The sequence below is a fragment of the Ursus maritimus genome, unplaced genomic scaffold, assembly GCF_017311325.1.
Source record: "Ursus maritimus isolate PB19 unplaced genomic scaffold, ASM1731132v1 scaffold_30, whole genome shotgun sequence".
Lineage (NCBI taxonomy): Eukaryota > Metazoa > Chordata > Mammalia > Carnivora > Ursidae > Ursus > Ursus maritimus.
In genome coordinates, this window is record NW_024425564.1 from 5202575 (window position 1) to 5225516 (window position 22942).

The 22942-nt window shown below is 43.7% G+C and overlaps 1 protein-coding gene and 1 pseudogene across 1 annotated transcript; both read left to right on the forward strand.

Moving 5' to 3' along the window:
• Positions 1-4159: 4159 nt before the first annotated feature.
• Positions 4160-5006, forward strand: LOC103665564 (annotated as a pseudogene).
• Positions 5007-14018: 9012 nt separating this feature from the next.
• Positions 14019-18688, forward strand: LOC103665506 (HLA class II histocompatibility antigen, DO alpha chain). Its single transcript, XM_008693449.2, has 5 exons — positions 14019-14162; positions 15356-15604; positions 16055-16336; positions 16434-16557; positions 16797-18688. Exons 1-5 carry the CDS (start codon positions 14081-14083, stop codon positions 16798-16800), a joined length of 741 nt encoding a protein of 246 aa, XP_008691671.1. The 5' UTR covers positions 14019-14080; the 3' UTR covers positions 16801-18688.
• Positions 18689-22942: the final 4254 nt, after the last annotated feature.

Here is a 22942-nt window from a genome sequence, read left to right on the forward strand (position 1 = left end):
CGGCGCCCTCAGCGTCCCCGCGACAGCAAAGTGCGCTGCGGGGAGCGGCGGCGCTGAGCCGGGGGCGCCCGACTCCCACTCCCCGCACGCCCGCCTAGGTCCGCGCGGTCCCGGGGGCGGAGTAGAGCAGCCGGGACCGTCGTTACCCGTCCACCCGCCTCGCCCGCCCCTTGCTTTCCGCTGCCGCCGAACCTCAAACCCCAGCCACTACCCTTTGGCGGGGAGCACTAACCTGGCGCCCCCGGGGTCCTAGTGCCGTGCAGATAGCGCTGCTTTGTGTTCGGGAGCTTTCGCTGGCTCTCTGACATTTATTGGGAGATAGAGCCTATTAAAATCAAAACCTAACCAGCTTTGAAAATTCTAAGCAGACTAACCAGTAGGATCATACAAACAAAGCTTAATTTAGCTTATTTTGCAAGGTTAACTTGACCTAGATCATTTCTTGTATGGACTGATAAGCAAAACTTGAACTGTTTCCCACGGTTGCTGTGAAGCAACCATTGAAAATTCTCATATTGCAGCCAATCTGTGAAGAATAAAGTCAGTGCTTTCTCACGGCGTAAGTTGCTTTATAACACTATACCCCTGAGCCTCATTCCAGGCTCTGGTTTGAGAGCTCCTGGTTTGCAAACTGTATTTTTGGTGCGTGCACAATAAATTTTTACTAATTACTTTAGTGATTTATTGGTTTTTATTTTGGGTGTTTTGAACCTTTGACAGTATATTTAATGTGCATGGTTCTAGCTAGTCTGCTCAAAACGTCTCACCTCAGGGCTGGATTTTTTAAAACTATCTTTTCTAATAGTGAGTTAGGTGACCTTGCTCACAGAACCTTTCTAGGTCTTGGTGTTCTCGCCTATGAAAGGAGAGGATTTAACTAAATGATTTCTGAACATTGAACAATAGGCCTTTCAGGGGGAAAGGAAAAAGTAAATAAACACATATACATATATAAAAATATATAAAATGTGACTCAATGCTAAGGGGTGATTCAGTGATCTTTAGAGAGGGGTGGTCATATTAAGGGGAAAGCAATCAATTCTGCTGGCAGCTGGAGGAGGAGGGGGCATGAAGGCTTCAGGGGAAGGTGGTATTTCCTGTGGGGTCCGGGGAGGGGCAGAATCTCACTAGTGGGGAAAGGCCTCAGGCGGAGGCTTTGCTGGGACAAAGAGTTGGGGAAATGGAGAGTGGTGCTGTTCTCTCTGACTCGTTTCGTGCTATTGGACAGTCTTGGCTCCCGTGTCATCTCCTCCAGGAAGCCTTCCCTTATTTATTTCTCTTTCCCTTATTTATTTCTCTTTTCTCTCTCTTCTGTTGCCAGTATTACATCTTAAATATACCTCAGTTTTGTTGTGTTACATGCTGGAAACGTAGAAGGAAATTTTGTAAAGCTCTCTTAAAGCCTGGTGTGAGAATGTCTTCTTAGCTTGAAATTTAACAAATCTTTTCACCTTTCAAGCATTGCCATAGAGAGACTTAACCTCAAAAGGTGTGGAATGTACCTTGATCGATCAATGAAAACCACCACAACCTCCAGATAGTGCATTTAACCTAAATGCCAGCAGAATATATTTAAAAATGTGAGGCATTAATTTAAAACATCATTTAGAGACAATAGAAGACAAACTGGAACACTCACGGATTTGTGGAAATTAAGTAAAACACTCAAACAACGAATGGATCAAAGAAGAAATCACAAGGGAAATTAGAAAATACTTAGATGAATGAAAACTAATGCACAACACACAGTTGCAGCATACCAGCAGTAAGGGCTGCGCTAAGGGGCAATTATGTCTGCAAACACTTACATTAAAAAGGAAGAAAGACCTCAAACCAATCACGTACTTTACAACCTTAGGAACTAGCAAAAGAAGAACAAACAACCCAAAGCTCGCAGATGGAAGGAAATAATAAAGATTAAAACAGAAATAAATAAAATAGAAAAGAGAAAAATATACTGAAAATAAATAAACCCAAAAGTTGCTTCTTCAAAAATATTAACAAAATTGAGAAACCATTATACGGATTGACTGAAAAAAGAGAAGATTCAAATTACTAGTTAGAAATGAATTGGGGGAGCACCTGGGTGGCTCAGTCAGTTAAGCATCTGCCTTCTGCTCAGGTCATGATCTCAGGGTCCTGGGATCCAGCCCCTTGTAGGATTCCCTGCTCAGTGGTGAGTCTGCTTCTCCCTCTGCCCCCCCCGCTCCGTGCTTGCTCACATACTTTCTCTCTCTCTTGAATAAATAAATAAAATCTTTATTAAAAAAAAGAATGAATTAGGGACACTTCTACTGATTCCACACAGACAAAAAGGGTTAAAAGACAGTACCATGAACAATTGGATAATCAACCAATTGGATAACCTAGGTGGAATGGACAAATACCTAGAAACACAAAACCTACCTAACTGAGTCAATAAGAAATGAAAATCTGAGTAGACCTATAACTAGTAAGGTTAAATAAGTAACGACAACAACAAAAACCCTTTGGACAAGGAAAAGCCCTGGAGTTGATGGTTTCAGTGGTGAATTCTACTAAATGTTAAAGAACTAATACCAATCCTCCTCAAACTCAAAGAACTGAAAGGAGGGGAATACATCCTAACATTCTATGACGCTATTGTTGTCCGATACCAAAGCCAGACAAAGACACTACCAGAAAAGAAAGCTACAGGCCAATATCCCTTATGAATATCGATGCCAAAATCCTCATCAAAATACTAGCAAACTGAATTCAGCAGCATATTAAAAGAATACACACCAAGTAGGATTTATTCAAGGTATGCAACCATGGTTCAACATATGAAAATTGATGTTATATATGACACTAACAGAATGGATGAAAAAACCCAAATGATCCACTTCAATTGATGCAAAAAAGTATTTGACAAAATTTTGACACTCTTTTATGGTGAAAACACTCAACAAACTAGGAGTAGAAGGAAATGAACCCAACATAATAAAAGTCATAAATGAAAATCCTACAGCTAACAGCATAATCAATGGTGAAAGACAGAAAGCTTTTCTTGTAATTTCAGGAACAAGATAAGGATGCCTGCTTTAGTCACTACTCAAAATAGCACTGGAAATTCTAGCCAGAGCAATTAAACAACCTAGGGGGGAAAAAAGGACATCCAAATTGGAAAGAGCAAAATTATCTCTGTTCAAAGATGCATGATCTTATGAGTACAACACCCTAAAGTTTTCACACACACAAAAAAACATAATAAAAAAATGAATTTAGCAAAGTAGTAAGGTACAAAATCCACACAAATCCACAGTTGTGTTTCTAATGCAACTCAAAACCACAATGAGATATCACCTTACACCTGTCACAATAGCTAGTATCAAAAAGATAAGAAATAGCAGGAGTTGGTGAGGATGTAAAGAAAAAGGAACCCTGCACACTGTTGGTGGGAATGTAAGTTGGAGCAGCCAGTATGGAAAATAGTATAGAAGTTCCCCAGAAAATTAAAAACAGAAATACCATAGAATCTAGCAATTCCACTTCTGGGTATTCACCTGAAGAAAATGAAAACACTAATTCAAAAAGATATATACACCCCTATATTTATTGCAGCGTTGTTTACAATAGCCAAGATATGGAAGCAACCTAAGTCCATTGACTGATGAATGGATAAAGAAAATGTGGTGTATTACTCAGCAACAAAAAAGAATGCAATCTTGCCATTTGCAGCAACATGGATGGACCTAGAGGGTATTATGCTAAGTGAAATAATTTAGACAGAGAAAGACAAATGCCATATGATTTCTTTTATATGTGGAGTCTAAAAAACAAAACAAATGAATGAGCAAAACAGAAACAGTCTCATAAATGCAGAGAACAAACTGGTGGTTACCAGAAGGGGGAGTGGTGAAGGGATGAGTGAAATAGATGGAGGGGGATTAAGAGGTACGAACTTCTTTTTTTTTTTTTTTTAAAGATTTTATTTATTTATTTGACAGAGAGAGACAGCCAGCGAGGGAGGGAACACAAGCAGGGGGAGTGGGAGAGGAAGAAGCAGGCTCATAGCAGAGAAGCCTGATGTGGGGCTCGATCCCATAACGCTGGGATCACGCCCTGAGCCGACGCTTAACCGCTGTGCCACCCAGGCGCCCCAAGAGGTACAAACTTCTAGTTACAAAATAAGTAAGTCATGGGGAGGTAAACAACAGCATAGGGAATATAGTCAATAATATTATAATAACTAATGTATGGTGACAGATAACTGGACTTATCATGCTGGTCATTTACTGATGTGTATAAATGTTGAGTCACTACGTTGTACAGCTGAAATGAATATAATATTTTATGTCAACTACACTTCAATAAAAAAATCAGTTGTGTTTACATACACTAACAGCCTAAAAAAGAAAACAATTCTATTTATAATAGCATCAAAAAGAATAAAATTCTTAGGAATTAACCCAACCAAGGAGATGAATGCCATATGCACCAAAAACCAAAAAGACATCACTGAACCTTTTGTGGCCATTTCTGAAGTGCCAGCGGCCAAAATGAAGTTCAATCTTTGTGACTTTTGACCCGAGCAAGAACCATAAAAGGCATCTCAAATGCACCTTCCCACATGCTCAGGAAGAGTATGTCTTTCCCTCTTTCCAAAGAGCTGAGACTGAAGTACAACGTTTGATCCGTGCCCATCTGAAAGCACGATGAAGTACATACAGGTTGTGTGAGGACACTACAAAGGTCAGCAAATTGGCCAAGTTGTCCAGGTCTACAGGAAGGAGTATGTCATCTACATTGAGTGAGTACAGTGAGAGAAGGCGAATGGCACAACTGTCCATGTGGGCATTCACCCTAGCAAGGCGGTTATCACTAGCCTGCAAAAGATCGCGAAGAGATCCTTGAACGTAAAGCCAAATCTCGCCAAGTAGGAAGGGAAAAGGGCAAATATAGGAAAGAAACAATTGAGAAGATGCAGGAATAAAGTACTCTTATATATGATTGTTCTATCCTATAGGGGAAAAAGATAAAAAACATTGCTGAAAGAAGTTAAAGAAGATGTAAATAAATGGAAAGACATCCCGTGTTCATGGACTGGAAGACTTAATATTATTAAAATGTCAATATTATCCAGTGCAATCTACAGACTCAGTGCAATCCTTATCAAAATCCTAATTTGTTTTTCAGAAATAGAATTATCCATCCTAAAATTCATATGGGATCTCAAGGGGCTCCAAAATGCCAAAACAATCTTTAAAAAGAGGAAAAGAGTTGGAGGTGTCACATTTACTCATTTCAAAACTTACCACAAAGCTACAGTAATCCAAACGGTGTGGAACTGACATAAAGACAGGCACATAGACCAATGGAATAAAATAGAGAACTCCCAAATAAACCCTTGCCTATATAGTCAATGATTTTCAACAAGACTGGCAGGATCATTCAATGGGAGAAAGGACTGACCTTTCAACAAAAGGTGCTGGGAAAACTGTATATCCACATGCAAAAGAATGATGTTGGACTCTTATCATATTCAAAATTGACTCAAAATGGATCAAAGATTTAAAGGTAGGAGTTAAAACTGTAAAAGATTACAATTTTAAATACATAGTGCTGGAAGCTGCTTTCATGTTCTAGAAATGTAATTGGTCTCAAGAAGAAAATTGACCTTTGATTTAGGAAAACATATTAACGTACTTTTTCATTATGAGAGAAATGCTCAGTAGAGGCAGGTGGAAGTCGCATGTCTCTGTGAAACATATAGTGATAATATTTTATTATAAAATATTAATGTACTAAAGGTCTTAATATTTTCTTTATCACATGTCTTTGGATGTGATCTTATGCCTATTCATCCAGAGATACTTATTGTCTTGGGGAACATTTGGATTTTTTTTTAAAGATTTTATTTATTTATTTGACAGAGAGAGAGACAGCCAGCGAGAGAGGGAACACAAGCAGGGGGAGTGGGAGAGGAAGAAGCAGGCTCCCAGCAGAGGAGCCTGATGTGGGGCTTCATCCCAGAACACCGGGATCACGCCCTGAGCCGAAGGCAGACGCTTAACAACTGAGCCACCCAGGCGCCCCTGTGTTTCTGAGATCTTAAAAACATCAAACTCTCCTTTTTCATCCTTCCACTACCTCCACATAGGGCTAAAACCTATAGGATCCTGTGTGGTTGTTCGGACCTGCCCATTCATATTCTAGAGTTCCAGGGACTGCTTTGTCCCTAGTTTGGTAAAGACATTGTCTCTGGTTACCTTTCTTTGCTATCCCGATTGATTTGTTTTTGTGAGGACACTTGGGACAATTAAAAACTCTACAGCCATTATCATCTTCTTGTATTCGTAACATTTGGCAAACTGAACATTACTTTAAAAGCTAATGTGAAGACAAAAGGAAAACTAACTAAAATTTAAAAGGAAACTCCAACGCTGTAAAACCACTTAATTCAACATATAAAGTGACAAGAACTTGGGACTCCTGGGTGGCTCAGTCGGTTAAGCGTCTGCCTTCAGCTCAGGTCATGATCCCAGGGTCCTGGGATGGAGTTCTGAGTTGGACTTTTTGCTCCACAGGGAGCCTGCTTCTCCCTCTGCCTGCTGCTCCCTGTGCTTGTGCTCTCTCTCTCTCTGACAAATAGATAAATAAAATCTAAAAAGAGAAAAAGTGACAAAAACTTTATAAATTTAAAGAATCAAGTTTTTGGTAAATTGGTAAAATTGGAAAATTGTGATTTGGTGAATTAACTTCTTTTTTTTTTTTTAAAGATTTTATTTATTTATTTATGTGACAGAGAGACAGCCAGCGAGAGAGGGAACACAAGCAGGGGGAGTGCGAGAGGAAGAAGCAGGCTCGTAGCGGAGGAGCCTGATGTGGGACTCGATCCCATAATGCCGGGATCACGCCCTGAGCCGAAGGCAGACGCTTTAACGACTGCGCTACCCAGGCGCCCCTGGTGAATTAACTTCTGATTGGTTGGCCATCCGGTGAGTTAATTTTTATTTTTGTATTATAAAAGTTTTTAAAGATTTTATTTTTAAGTAACCTCTACACCCAACATGGGGCTCAAACTTACAACCCTGAGATCAAGAGTCAGATGCTCTACCAACTGAGCCAGCCAGGCACCCCGGTGAATTGATTTTTAGAAAGTTGATCTTCAGTAAATTGATTTTCAAGGTAGTCATGGAGAGGGTAGAATTGGCCTGGATTCAAGGGCCGCAGGTCCGGCGACACAAGCCCAGGATCAGGTGGCAAGTGCATCAAGATCTGAGGGATATGCTTCAAGAGCCAAGCTGTGCTGGGGCGCATCATTGGGGAAGGTGGCTGAGCTCTGTTGCCTTTGCCAAGGAGAACTGATCACCAAGTAGACTAGCCACAGAAACTTTGATAATTGAGGGGGAGAGGGCAGAGGCCAATGATCAAGGTGATACTGAAAGCAGAGAACCATCAGAAAAGAGAAGAATGCCCCTCAGACACAGCTTCCCACAGTCATAATGTTATACAAATTTACTTTCTGTCCCAGGATGTCTTTCAAGAAAGAAGGAAGGAGAAGGGGAAAGAGGAGAAACCCTGAAAGACTTGGCCTTTCCCAAAGGAGAGATGAATCTTTTCAAAACTATCTCTTTTAAATGGAAAGAGCTGCATCTGTACCTTTAAAAGGCCAGTTTGGGCTTTTCCTACCATCATTTGGAATTGTCGCTCCAGAGTATAATGAGACCAGTCATATATATATATATATATATACACACACACACACACACACATACAGTCATATATATGTATATATGCATATATAATATATATACACACATATATAATACATATACACATATATTTAAAAAGTTACTCTTTTTCACATGAGTTTTAATTTTTATATTTCAAACTATCTACAGATACAAAGAAAGAATGATTTTAGCATATGTGCTGCCAAAACAAGAACAAAGAGTGATTATAGCTTAAAATTTTTAGTTTGTTCCCAGGAGGTAAGAGGTTTAGGATTTAGAGAAGTCAAAAAATGGGAGGGGAAAGTTCTAGGGGAAGCAAGCAGCTTCCAGCAACACGACTGAAGTTCAGCCTGAAAACATGGCCAATAAGACACCTGCTACGATAGAAAGCAGCCTCGAAACGGCTGAAACAGTGTGCCCAGAGCAGGAAGTTGGAGCAAGGGATACCGAGCACCAGGCATATGGAAACTCAAGCTTGTATCACTTCTCTGTCCAGGAAATTCTGGAGAGAGAACTAGACCACTTGAATTCCTGGAATTATCTGGGTTGGAACTATTTAATTAATTACTTAGAAAGGGTCATCACAGAAAGTTGAAGACCATATGAACATTCATATTGCACAGTAACATAATGGCTTTGATGCTTCTTTCTTTTCACATCATAATTAGCTGTTTATAGCTTTCCTGATAAATGGAAAGATCTGGGATAGCAGGAACCATAATTGTGGTCCCAGAGCCTAGCACAGTGCCTGAAGCGAAATAGACTAAAAGTAGTTAAATACATATATGCGTAAAATAGATCTATGGTCCAGAATGGAAACAGTGAAGGTAAGATCGCCCTCTGGTGGAATCTCTAGGTGGTCACAGTCGCCCCTCGCTGCCCCACTCCCGGGGCAAGCATAATGCTAAACTGAAGAATCTGAGAAAACAATTGAATGGTTCATTGGTAGCCAAACAAGAGCAACCAGAGCAGGACTGTCCAATAGAAATGTAATGAGGGTTACTTTTCAATATCAAGTTTTCTCATAGCCACTTAAAAAAAGTCATAAGAAAGAGTGAAATTAACAATATATTTTAAAACCCAACATACCATGGGACGCCTGGGTGGCTCAGTCGGTTAAGCATCCTCTGCCTTCTGCTCAGGTCAAGATCCCAGGGTCTGGCGTCCAGTCCCGCATCCGTGCTTCTCCCTCTGCCTGTCACTCCTCCTGCTTGTGCTCTCTTTCTCTCTCCCTCTCTCTCTGACAAATAAATAAATAAATAAATAAAACCTTTAAAAAATAAAAATTAAAAACTCAACATATCTAGAATATTGCCAGTTAACCATCAATCAATATAAAAACAATTAATGAGATTATATATATTTGTACATATAATTTTAAATATATATAATACATATATTTTTTTCAAAGTCTACAAAATCCAGTGGTTTTCTACTTATAGTATATCTCAGGACTGGCCATATTACAAGTGGTCAATGGCCATATGTGGCAGGTGGTGACTATACTGGACAGCACAGTCGTAGAAGGAAGGGGCCGTGTCCTGTTCTTTTCTGTGTCCCCAGGACATAGCAGGTGTTCCCTAAATACGTGTTTAATGAATAATATCTCCTAACACCTACCTCAACTTATTATTATGCTCCAGAAAACGTGATGGCTAAAACTAGTTTTATCTCAAAGTCAGTGTTTTACACAATCTAGAGTAACTGATTTTATGTCATTATTCAAAGATCTGTTGAGCCTGTACTTATTTTCAGTGTTTGTTTCCAGTACTGGAATATCTCTCTCTAGAGCCACTGGTATTCACTTCATTGATTTTTTAAAAAGATTTATTTGAGAGAAAGAGAGCAAGCACGGGGGGCACACGCGCGAGTGGTGGGGGGAGGGGCCAACGGAGAGGGAGAAAGTCCCCAGCAAACTCCGCGCTGAGCACAGAGCGGGATGCGGGTCTAACTCACCACCCTGAGATCAGACCTGACCCAAAACCAAGAATCGGAAGCTTAACCGACTGCGCTGCCCAGGCGCCCCCACTTCATTGATTTTTATTTGTTATCATCTATTTATTTATTTGAAAAACATTTATTTAATACTGTGCTAGCATCCGGAGGAGAGGGGGGAATTATATAGAGTCAATGAACACGAGCCCTTGGCATTTCTATATGGGGGGATATTATAGGAAAATAATGGAGAGATCTGCTTCCTGTCAGGATAAATCAACATGTGTTCTTTGTTCCCGACCCTAAAAACCAACCCTGGAGAAGCCGTGGAGGGAAACTCTGGGGAATCCCTAGGGACACTGTCAGTTGTGTTAGCCTGGCTTGCTAAGATTCATTAGAGGCAGTCTGCTCTTGCTCTCCCCGTCTGTTGCTCTTGAACAATTATTGCCTGCCCCATAATGCCAAAAACAGGGGCAAGATCCTGATTGCTCCTACAGTGGTAGAGGGTTGGGGAGAAAGTCTTAGGTTGAAATCCCTGCTGGAGTGGGGAGGTGTTAGGACAATAGATTCACCTGAGACCAGAGTCATTCTTCTGCACTCCGTCTACCACACTCATCTACCAGCTTCAGGGCTGGCTGACTCAGAGATAGGCCTGGTCCCTGCCACGGCTCCGTATCCCAAAGCCCTGACCTGAACTGTCACCAGTAAGGTGACACCAAAAGGGTGGTGATTGGTTTTGTGCTGTGCTAGAACTTGGGTCCTTCCCTCTCTTTACATTCATGATACTGACATAGATGGGCACCCAAAGGCCAAAATAATAAGTCCCTCCCTTTGGGGAGTTTCACACCTAGAAAGAAAAACAATAGGCCCATATGTGTCCTTAAAGAAGTACCAGAAAATATAGAATAGCTCCCTTACTGAGCAAGAAAAATGCATTAAAAAAATAAGAAAAGCTATTATAATATGAAGAAAGGTAGGGAATACAGGGAAAGCTATATAGAAGTTCTAGACATGAAAAAATATGAAACTCAAAATAAAAATCCCACTAATGGGAATAAATAATGGGAGAGATACAACAGAAAAACAAATAAGTAAGTGGGAGGACTGCACTGAAGAACTCTCCTAGAGTAAAAGATACAAGGAGGAAGAAATTGAAATAGAGAAGTCAAAAGAGACCGGGGAGAAAAGTGTCCAAATAAGGATAACAGGAACTTCATAAAGAGAAAAAACTTTAAACAGAGAGGGGGAAAGATTTACAAAAATAAAGAGGTGAATTCCCAGAATGAAAATACATAGGGGATCCATAATGTCCTATAGCAAGAGAAGGAAAAACTCATTTTAGATATGATATTTACAAATTGTAAATTTAGATAGAAATTTAAATGTAAATTTAGATACAAATTTAGATACAAACTTCAAAGATCAAGGCAATGAGAAAATTCTAAGATTCCAGAGAGAAAGACTGCTATCAGATTTCCTAGCTACAACACTGATGCAACAAGACATTGGGATGATATTATTTAAAATATTAAAGAGAGGGACACCTGGGTGGCTCAGTTGGCTAAGTGTCTGCCTTCGGCTCAGGTCATGATCCCGGGGTCCTGGGATGGAGTCTCGCATTGGGCTCCTTGTTTGGCAGGAAGCTGCTTCTCCCTCTGCCTGCCGCTGACCTTGCTTGTGCTCTCTCCCTCTCTCTGACAAATAAATAAATAAAAATCTTTCATATATATATATATGGGAAAAAATAAATAAATAAAAATCTTTCATATATATATATATGGGGAAAAAAACCTTGGCGAGGTGGGGCCACAGGCGCTCCCCGGCCACAGCACTTGAGCCCAGTGAGAACACCAAGGGCAGGTTCTTTTTAATTTTATTCTAGCCCTTTACTTGCAGGAATTTTAGACGTTGAAAACATTCCCTACGCGCAGGATTCCATATTGTGTGGTTCATTAGGATCTGTTGTGGCTGGCCTTGGACATTTTTTGTTAACTAGCAGAATGAGAAGATCATGTGATGTTGGAGTCGGAGGATTTATCTTGGTGACTTGAGCATGCTGGTTCCACTGTGGGTGTAATTATGCAAAGCAAAGATGCCAGGAAAGAATTGCCAGAAAAGGAACTGAAAATCAGATTTTACATGAAAGCACCCACCTTGATCCTGAAAGAAAATGAAACAAGGGCAACAGCAGCAATTGAGCAGGTATCAAGCACCGAAAACTCAAATACCACTGGAGTCAGTGTGAACAGAACTGAGGTCAACTCCATTAAACCTTTCAATCTAGTAAATAAAGTGTGTTAGTTGTGAAAGAAAGAAAAGAAGAAAGAAAGAACCATTAAACTTAGAATTTATTTATTTTTTTTGAAGATTTTATTTATTTGAGAGAGAGAGACAGAGTAGGGGGCGGAGCAGAGGGGGAGGGAACAAGAATCTCAAGCAGGCTCCGCGCTGAGCTCAAGCCTCACTCGGGGCTCAGTCCCAGGACCGTGAGATCGTGGCCTGAGCTGAAAAGCAAGAGTCAGAGCCTTAACCAACTGAGCCACCCAGGAGCCCCTGAACATAGAAATTAATCCATAGCTAAACATTATTCAAAAATGATGCTATAAAAAATATTCTCAAGCATACACAACTTCAGAAGATTTGCCACAAAAATACTCAAAACATTTTTGGAAGAACTATTCCAATAAGAGAAAAATATGTCAGGAGGTGCCAAAAAGGATGAGAAGTAAAGCTGACCAAACACCTTGGTGAAGGAGAGGAAGTATATGAATAATTTGAAAGCAGGCTGAAGTCCTGGTTAGAGGGAAGATCGGCAAGGTAGGTAACACTTTCTTTTTAAAGACGATGAAGGAAAGGAAACTTCAAAAACAGAAGTATTGAAATAAATAAAATATTAGAAACAAGTTCAAACATGTCAATAATCACACTAAATAGAGCTGGGATGGGGCAAAGATAGTGCTGTGTGCTCACCAGAGCACTACATCTTCCTGAACACACAGCTAAAGCACATTTTTCCAGCCCTTTGTACCCAGGCAGGGCCATTGTTTCATTCTTGCCAATGGAGTGTGGGTAAAAACGGCATGTGGTTTCTGGTCCAAAGCTGTAAGATCTTCTTAAGATCGTTCCGCAGGCTCGCTCTTGTCTGCACGGCTGGACGCATAGTTCTTTTCAGTAATGGTGGTGCTCACTTAGGGAGTGTGCTACTAGCCCAGGTCTCCTGGTCCTACCCTTGAGAAGGCTACTCTAACTCAAGTCAGGATGGAACCCAGGAATCTGTATTTTTTAAATTACATTTATTTTATTTTTATTGTTTAAGAAAGAGAGAGAGAAGGGGAGGGGCAGAGGGAGAGAGAGAATCCCAAGCAGGCTCTACACTCAGCATGACTCAAGGGCTTAATCTCATGACCCTGAGATCATGACCCGAGCCAAAATCAAGTCAGATGCTTAACCAACTGAGCCACCCAGGTGCCCCAGGAATCTGTATTTTTAACAAACTCCCCGGGTAATTCTTCTGTGTAGCTAGGTTTGGAGCCATAGACTCAGATGATGTCTTAGTTCCCTTCCAAGCTGAAAATCATTTATCTCATGATCTTTCAGAAATTGCCTTCAGATATTTGGTTAGACTTTTCCTTATCTGGAGAGATGGTTAACTTTATACATATTTTTCATATTGGACCAAATTCTGCCCATGCCTCCCATTGGCTAAGCTCAACCAGAAGCCAGAGGGTAGGGAGATGCTGTCCGCATGGGTCAGCCCGCAGGCAGCATGGACAAGGGTGCCCAGAGGGCCTGGAGGGACAAATGGAGGTAATCCATTACCCTCTGCCCTCCTTAGAACAGTCCGCTGAGGCTCCTTAGAGCTCTTCCTTACCCCAAACATCTCTGACAATTACACATTTTTTCCCCCTCAATGAAATAAAGTAATATTTTCCAAAGTGATTTAAAGGTTTTTAAAAAGATTTTAATTCTACTGTGCATCCATTATCTCCTTTTTAAAGTTTCTTAGTACAGTTTATATTATTTTTTGCCTCCAAATTAGTCTGCAAAAACTTACAGGGAGACTGGGATTCTCTACACCACACATCAAGATAGAGGCTTTGTTTGAGCTCAGTTGTGTGGTTCTCTGATGGCCTTTTCTCTCCCTTCAGGGCGTCTCTTCTTGGAGTTTGTAGTAATGGTTTATTTAAGCCCCTGCCACCACCCAAACAGAAACCTCCTTTTGACTCTCCCGTGGAGCAGACGTCCCTGACGCAAAGAGGGGCTCTCCCACCTCCTACCGAGGCTCCTGACTTCTTTACCCGGCAACAGCTACGCGAACGCAGAGAACGTCTCTGATTGGCTGAATACAGCAGGGGTCTTCCCCACCCTAGAGGTGGTTTCCTTCCTCTTTCCTTTACCTCCGACCGGCGGCCCCACACTGAAAATTACTTGGTTAAAGCACCAGGGCAATGGTCTTCAACGGGGGTCTAATCCTGGGACTCCACACCTTGATGAGCCTCCTGAGCCCCCACGAAACTGGGGCCATCAAGGGTGAGTGCTGAGGGATCGGGTGAGGAGAGGAGATTTAGGGTTACAGTATAGACCGTAGATTGCTCTCCTTCTCTGGTTTGTGGGCAACTTCCTTTACCAAGAGAGCCCCCCCGCCCCGCCCAGTCTCTCTCACGTCCGTCATGTCCACTGCGGACCTAAAATACACAGGCGCAGCCCAGTCCAGCCATGCCAGCTGCAGGTTCAAACATTTTAGGTTCAGGTGCCTCCCCAGTTCTTTCCTTTTTTCTGAGACCCAAACCTCCAGCCTCCTGCCTCCCAGCACAGTGATTTCTCTGCCACTTCCTGGCTTGGAGTGTGCCTATTCAAGTCCAGTTTTATTGCAGGGTTTATCACCATGTGGATAGCTAACTGTTCATCTGTGTTAATCTTGCTCTAGACATGAGCCCCTTGTGTGAGGGACCCACAGCTGGTTCGTCTGTACTTCCCTGGGGCCTGGCGGCGTGCTGGGCACGTAGTAGTTCCTTAAGGGCTGTTGAACCTATAATTTCATAGAATTCTAAAGGTCCCTTACCGATTAGAGTCTAACCCAGATTTCCAAAAAACTGAGCCTCAGTTATGGAAAGAGACATGTTTGATCATAATCCGAGGTGAAAGAGTTGGAGCATAAACTAGACTTGAACTTTGGGCTCCTTTTCCAGTGCTCTCGGCAATACCTCAGGCTGCCTTTTCCTATCTGTTTGGTCTCTGTCACAGATCTCAATTCTTACTTCTGTCAGCCATCATCTGTGCTCCCCTCACGCCCACCTACACTGTGTCTCTGTGCCCCAGGCTCCACTTATGCTCCCATCCTTAATCATTTTCTCTCATCCCACCCCCTCATACCACTCATCTCACACACAGGACCTCATAGCGTAACTAGAGCTGATGGTCATTTAACTTTGGGAATCCCAAGCATGATTTTAGGCAGCCTCTCTTCTTCCCGACCTGGTGTGCCAGACTGCACTCGTGTCTCTGTTCCCGCCAGTGTGTTAGGCTTGTGCCTGTTTCCCTCTGTCCTCTCCCTTCTACCCCCCAGCAACCCTTCCACTGTCCAAGGACCAGCTCAACAAGTCAGCTATTCCCACAGAGAACCCAGGATGGGGCATAGGCTCAGAGATTCAACATATCACATGCTTTAGATAAGATTGATACATTTTCTTTTCTGTCTCTGACCCTGAACTCACCCAATACAGCTGATCACATGGGCTCCTATGGACCAGCCTTCTACCAGTCCTATGATGCCTCGGGTCAGTTTTCCTATGAATTTGATGGGGAACAGCTGTTCTCTGTGGAGCTGAAGAAGAGGGAGGCCGTGTGGCGTTTACCTGAGTTTGGCAACTTCGCCTACTTTGACCCACAGAATGGGCTGGCCAGCATCGCCATGATCAGAGCCCATCTGGATGTCTTGGTGGAACGCTCCAACCGCACCAGAGCCACCAACGGTACTCACCTTTCCTGTCCTAACTCCCTCCCCTACCCCGTGTTAGGCAGGGGAGGTCTAGAGAAGCTTCTGCCCACCTCACAGGCCTCCATCTACTCTGGCACGCCTCTCTCTCAGCCTCTGTGACCATTGTATTCAGCCCCTTTCTTTTCCAGGAGGCTCTAGATCTTCCCAGACCCCTTCAGCACCCTCTTCCTCCTCTTCCCTCTTGAGGACTGACCCTTGCACCTGGACGCCCTCTCAGGGACCTGTCAGATACAGGAGTCCCTTGTGCCCCCCCCAGCCCCCTCAGCCTCTTCTCCCTCTGCCCCGCTCCCACCCCAGCTGTTACGTCCCGGAGCATCCCCTGCCTGCACATGGCTAAATAGGAGGAAACGTCCCTCAATGCCAGTCCTAATCAGGCCCAGCTACAGGCATGAGCCTTTGGGATTCAGGACCTCATTCTTCCTAGTGCCTCCAAGGGTGGCTGTACTCCCCAAGTTTCGAGTGGAGCTGGGCCAGCCCAACGTCCTCATCTGCATTGTGGACAACATCTTCCCTCCTGTGATCAATATCACCTGGCTGCGCAACGGTCAAATAGTCAGCGAGGGGGTGGCCCAGACCAGCTTCTATTCCCAGCCTGACCATCTGTTCCGCAAGTTCTGCTACCTGACGTTCGTGCCCTTTGCAGACGACATGTATGACTGCAAGGTGGAGCACTGGGGCCTGGAGGAGCCGCTCCTCCGGCACTGGGGTAGGAGCCCCTCCCCAGCTCCCTCTGCCCAGACCCATGTTTCCTTTACTCTGGAATCCTTTCGCTGTACCCCCTGACTCTTCCTTTCTCCCCCAAGAGCCCCAGGTGCCTCTCCCAGTGCCAGACACCACTGAGACTCTGATCTGTGCCCTTGGCCTGGCTCTCGGCTTCGTGGGCACCATCCTCCTCATCAGAGGCACGTGCTTGTCCAGTGCCCGCAGGTACAGAGGCCCTGGGAGTCTGGGGGCAGGAGAGTGGGCGGCTCTGAACAGGATGGGGTGGAGGATCATTCTTTGGGGAGCGCTGGGGTCAGAGAAGGGTGACGTCGACAAGTAGCAGGCAGAGAATAGAAGAGCAGAGGTGATGAGGGGGTGAGGTTTTGGGAAGGTGGGCGATCAGAGATAGGATCCCAGCCTTGTGAGCTTGAACAACCTTGTTCCTATGCTTTTTACCACTTTAGGTAATGAACCTTCTGAGAAAGAAATGTTGTGGGAGACGCTGTATGGATTCCTTGCAAGTTTCTGACAGCGCTTGCATACTCAGTGCCTCAGTCTACTAAGTATATCCTACTGTGCTGACTTCAGATGGGATCATACTCTGTGCTGTGCGTCTCCTCTCTTAGACCTGGGACTCATCGCAGGACTTGTGGGGCAGCAACTAGCCCCCTTCGCACCCCCAACACACACACCCCTTTTTTGCTCTACCTGAAGCTCTGGCCGGCAGCAGCACAGTTTTTAATGGTGTTTGTACAGCATCCTTCCTACCAGTTCTTGGCCAATTCTCCTAGGGTGTGAGGGATGCTAGGAACCTAGAAGAGGGGATGCCAGGTGATGACCATTGAGCAGGACCATTTCATACTGGGGATTGGCAGCCATCCTCAGGTCAGTGCAGCTATGTCTCGTTGCATTTGAGTCACCCATTGTGTGTTAGTTATGATTGGGCCATTTTACAAGGACTTCACGAAATTTACCTTCTGAATTCAGATTTGCCCCCAAAGGAGTTTTCAGGAAAGGAAAGGTTCGTAGGAATTGTACTCTGGTCCACGTTAACCCCATAAGGAAAAGGCCATAGGTAACCAGCCATGATCTACAATGACATTTCCTTTTTCTACATTCTTCAGAGTCCCAGGCATGACAAAGAGAGGTCCAAGGCTTGGATATGATGGTTGCTTCCTTAGTCTGGGGTTAATCATAGAAGACTTGGTCATATGTTTAGAGAGAGTTCAGGTGGATCTCTCTTAGTGGTTTTCAAACTGGAATGTACATGAGAATCCCTTGGAGCCTTTGAAAAAGTACAGACTTCACCCAGATCTACTGAATTAGAATCTTGGGGGGTGGGGAGAGCGGTAGCAGGCCGCAATTTTTAACACACTCCAGATGATGCTGGTGCAGCCATCCTGGATTTAGACTGCGGTCTGACATAGCCTGACGCAGCCTGATGATACTAGGAGAGGGAGATTCCTGAGGTTGGAGGTGGTCCAGGAAGGCTTTCTGGAGAACCCGAGTCTTTTCAGGCATAAACGTTGAGGAAGTTACAGGTAAGTTGGGACAAAAAGCAGCTTGGCATTGTGAGCATTTGGTCCTAGAGAAGAAAAAAAGTAAGAGATCATGAAGACACTGTGGATTTCCCAAGAGAGAATAAGTTGAAAGAATGGCCAGAAGAAGACCCTGTTGGAAATGGGGGAGGATGGTCCTAGTCAAGGCTTTTGTTTGCCAGTAACGAAACCCGCTTAAGGTGATCACAGATATGAGGAGAGGATATTTACAATAAAGACAGAGGAGTGGTGCCCTGAACTCAAGGGTGGGTTTTAGCCAAGCCTTACAGGGAACAGAATTCAGAAATGAAAAGCCAGGAGAATCTAGAGAAGCCTCTCTTGCTCTCTCTCTGGGCCCAATGGCCTGTGTTGTCCCTCTGCACGTTAGCTGCATTAGCCATATTATTCGGCCTCTCAGGACTATCCTTCTCAGCTAACGCGTCCACCTGCGGCTCCTGATTTTGTACATCACCTCAGCTCTATCCACCCACCAACACTCCTCCCAGTCACAATGTTAAGTTCTTGGAAAACCAACTGAATGCCCACACTTGGGGCAGGTGTCCGTCCCAGTCCGATGTACCGTGACCAGAGGCACAAGATCCACAGTACGAACCCCTCTGAGGAGAGGGGTTGGATCGTTCTCAGAGAAAGAAGAGTGGGTTGATTCTCAGAAGACACCTCAAGATACGTTTGTCCCCAACATGCCCTGATCTCTGCTGATCTTTTGCTTAAAAGTTAACTTGATCATCCTTGGAAAAGCTGCCTCTCTGATCTCTGTCCTAATGTTTAATAAGGTCATTAAAAGTGTTTTCTTTTGACCAGAAGTGTGTGTTTTTTTTCGCTATGCATATATTACACAGAAGTCACTGGAACTTCTAGGAACAATTTCAAATCTTTTAGATTTGTGTATCTACCTTCAAAGTCACATTTTTCTTCTAGTTTCAAGTAAACAGTCTCCCATTAAAAAAAATTGTCCTGGGGGCGCCTTGGTGGCACAGCGGTCAAGCGTCTGCCTTCGGCTCAGGGCGTGATCCTGGCATTATGAGATAGAGCCCCACATCAGGCTCCTCCACTATGAGTCTGCTTCTTCCTCTCCCACTCCCCCTGCTTGCGTTCCCTCTCTCGCTGGCTGTCTCTCTCTCTGTCAAATAAATAAATAAAATCTTTTTAAAAAATTGTCCTATATACTTTTTTCTTTTTTTTTATTTTATTTAATATTTGCTAGTTAACATACAACACAATATTGGTTTCTGGAGTAGAATTCAGTGGTTCATCACTTACATGGAACACCCAGTGCTCATCCACAAGTGCCCTCCCTAATACCCATCATCTACCTAGCCCATCCCCCACACATCTCCCCCCATCAACCCTCAGTTTGTTCTCTATCAAGAGTCACTTATGGGGGCACCTGGGTGGCTCAGTTGGTTAAGCGTCTGCCTTGTGTTGTTAATTTTAGCCGTTCTAACAGGTGTGAGGTGTTATCTCATCATGGTTTTGATTTGTATTTCTCTGATGATGAGTGATGTTGAGTATCTTTTCATGTGTCTGTTAGTCATCTGGTTGTCTTCTTTGGAAAAGTGTCTATTCAGGTCTTCTGCCCATTTCTTTTTTTTTTTTTTTTTTAAAGATGGTACGCCGGGATCACGCCCTGAGCCGAAGGCAGACGCTTTAACGACTGCGCTACCCAGGCGCCCCTTCTGCCCATTTCTTAACTGGATTATTTATTTTTTGGGTGTTGAGTTTGGTAAATTCTTTATAGATTTTGAATACTAACCCTTTATCAGATATGTTGTTTGCAAATATCTTCTCCCATTTTGTGGGCTGCCTTTAGTTTTGTTGATTGCTTCCTTTGCTGTGCAGAAGCTTTTTATCTTGATGAAGTCCCATTAGTTCATTTTTGCTTTTGTTTCCCATACCTCCAGTGACTTGTCTAATAAGTTGCTATGGCCGAGGTCAAAGAGATTGTTGCCTGTGTTCTCCTCTAGGATTCTGATGGTTTCTTGTCTCACATTTAGGTCTTTCATCCATTTTGAGTCTATTTTTGTGTATAGTGTAAGAAAGTGGTCCAGTTTCCTTCTCCTACATGTGGCTGTCTACTTTTCCCAACACCATTTGTTGAAGAGACTGTTTTTTCCATTGGATTTTCTTTCCTGCTTTGTCGAAAATTAGTTGACTACAGAGTTGAGGGTCCATTTCTAGGTTCTCTATTCTATTCCATTGATCTATGTGTCTGTTTTTGTGCTGGTACCGTACTGTCCTGGTGACTACAGCTTTGTAATACAGCTTGAAATCCGGAATCATGATGCCTCCAGTTTTGTTTTTCTTTTTCAGAATTGCTTTGGCTATTAGGGGTCTTCTGTGGTTCCTTACAAATTTTAGGATTGTTTGTTCTATCTCTGTGAAGAATACTGGTGATCCTCCTGTATTCTTGATCTGACCCCTTTCTGTGTCTTTTAAAGTAGACATTCAGTAGGTACCTCCTCTTTTCAAGCTCTCCCTCTTTGCAGGGTTCCCTCAACAGATGATGAACATATCATATCTCTCATATATCGGGAACATCAAATCTCCTCCTTGTCCTATAACCCAGCCTCCCCACTCCTGCAAGTTCCTCCCAGTCACTGTCTCTGAGAGTGTTCTGCGTGGGCTGCCACCAGATCCCTTCTGCTGATCCTCTCTCTCTCTTTCTCCCTCCCCCCCCACAACACCCTGGTCATGCTGTGTATCATACAGTACACATACATCGTATCTTCTAACCCCCAATAATCCCATTTGGTAGATACTAATATATTCCATTTTTAAATAAGAGGAAACTGAGGCTTGAACAAATTCAGTAACTTGTTCAAAGCGGCACAACTCTAAGTGTCAAAGCAGGGAATAGAATTCAAGTCTGTTTGACTCCAAAGCCCATGCCCTTCGTGTTTTAACAGGTTTAATGCAGACCAATGACCCGCTGCATGGACCAGGAGGGAGCAGAGCAGACATGGACATCCTCAGAATTTTCAGAAAACTAAGAGCTGAATGCAATTATTCATTTTGATTTTCTAATATTAAGAATGTCTATGTAGTTTTCCGAAGGAAGCTTGAGAAAATACTCATAGCTCTAACTTATGTTTAATGAGTTGATTTATTCATGCATCAATCCATCCAATCAGATACTGAGTGCTCACCACTTGTTGCTTTGGGCGGGGGCAGGAGTGGCAAAGCCAGACAAAGCCTCTACCTACGAAAGCTTATCCTTGGCGAAGGAAACACACAAACCACTAGCAAAAAGGATGTTTAATGAGAAATACGAGGCCTGCACATTGTGATCAGTCCCACGAAGAAAATAAACAGAATGAAGGATCTGATAAAGAGTGCCTGAAGGAGAGGGCTGGAGTCCCACTTTAGGAGGTGACAGGGAAACCGAGAGTTATTTATGGAGACCCACAGGCAAAGGTCTGAGGAATGAGTGATTCAGCAAAAAAGAAGCATGGTGGTCCTAAGGGCAGGACAAACTCCTGAGCTCACAGGAGAGTTGAGTAATGCTACTTTACCCAGAACTTTGTTTCTTCTCTTTCACATGGCTGCAGTTTTGTTCTTTATAACTAAATGCATTATTCATCTGCTTACTATTCTTTTCCCTTTTTTTACTTTTTTACCTTTTGACCCCCTTCACTCATTTCTCCCCCACTCACCCCCACTCCTGACAGCCACCAATCTGTTCTGTTCCCTGTATTTATGAATTTGTGGGTTTTTTTTAGATTCCACATAAAAATGAAATCATATGGTATTTGTCTTTCTCTGACTTATTTCACTTCACACAATACCCCAGAGATCCGTCCATATTGTCACAAATGGCAAGATTTAAAAAAAAAAATTTTTTTTTTACAGCTAAGTAATTTTGCATCCTATCTGTACCACAGTTTATTGTTCCATTCACCCGTCCATGGACTCTCCGGTGGTTTCCGTATTATTGTTATTATAAACAGGGCTCAATGGGTGCTTTTATTTTCTTCAGATGATACGGAATAATTTTAATTTTTAACAAACTTATGTCATACACATAGTTTGCTGCTATATTGATTCATTTTGCAAATTCTTCCTATCTCCAGCTGTTGAGACAGCATTTTCGAGAGCGAGGTTACCTCTAGTCACTGCACACGTCGGTGACCGGCTCTCTTTCAAGCCCGTTCTCTGTTCTCTGCTAGAAGTTGTAGACGCCTAGTCAGTTCGATGGCCCGTCGTCTCCACGCAGCTGCACCTACAACAGTCATGCCGTCCGAAGTTCCTTCAGTGGCCGTGTCTCTCGGTGACAGGCCATGCATGGAGTCGCCCAGAGCAGCCATCCGTTTTGGCGAGGGGAATTTTCTCAATCCCACAACGCTTTCTTTCTTTCTTTTTTTTTTTAAGATTTTATTTATTTATTTGACAGAGAGAGAGACAGCCAGCTAGAGAGGGAACACAAGCGGGGGGAGTGGGAGAGGAAGAAGCAGGCTCCCAGCGGAGGAGCCTGATATGGGGCTCGATCCCGTAACGCCGGGATCACGCCCTGAGCCGAAGGCAGACGCTTAACCGCTGTGCCACCCAGGCGCCTCGCTTTCTTAGGCCGCCACTGCACAGACTGCATTGCGGGTTGAGGGAGGGCTCCCTAAATCCCGCGAATCTATGGTCTTCCCCTCAATGTCGGTTCGCGAGGCGGCGTTTTTGGTGCCGGGGTTGAAAGGGCGCTGCGGACTGAGGTCGGCACGTGCTGGTCTGGAAGAGGAAGTCGTCGCTGTTTCCTGCTACAGCGGGCCCGGCCGGGACCGCGGGACGACGCCCGCGTTTGGAACCCCTTGGAGTCCGCGTTCCGGGTCAGCAGTTGGCGGTGCCACCTTTCATTCCTCTGGGATCCGTTCGCCGTATTCCCTTTGACTCTGAGTTCGAGCGGTTTCTGCCGCGTCAGCAGCGGGGGACGGAGACGCCCCACTCACCGGCGGGACGGCTACTGCTTGCTCTTCGCCGCTCTCTGCTTCTGTGCTTCCCAGGAGAGCCTTTAACTTGCTGCCATGTGCCTGCGCCGGCTTTGGAGCCGCTCTTGTCCCCTGGGTCGG

Excerpts from the sequence above, each read along its gene's own strand:
- LOC103665506 (XM_008693449.2), top strand. The coding sequence starts at position 14,081 with ATGGTCTTCAACGGGGGTCTAATCCTGGGACTCCACACCTTGATGAGC. Across the intron at positions 15,605-16,054 it reads CCGCACCAGAGCCACCAACG|TGCCTCCAAGGGTGGCTGTA; the intron begins GTACTCACCTTT and ends CATTCTTCCTAG. Across the intron at positions 16,337-16,433 it reads GCCGCTCCTCCGGCACTGGG|AGCCCCAGGTGCCTCTCCCA; the intron begins GTAGGAGCCCCT and ends TTCTCCCCCAAG.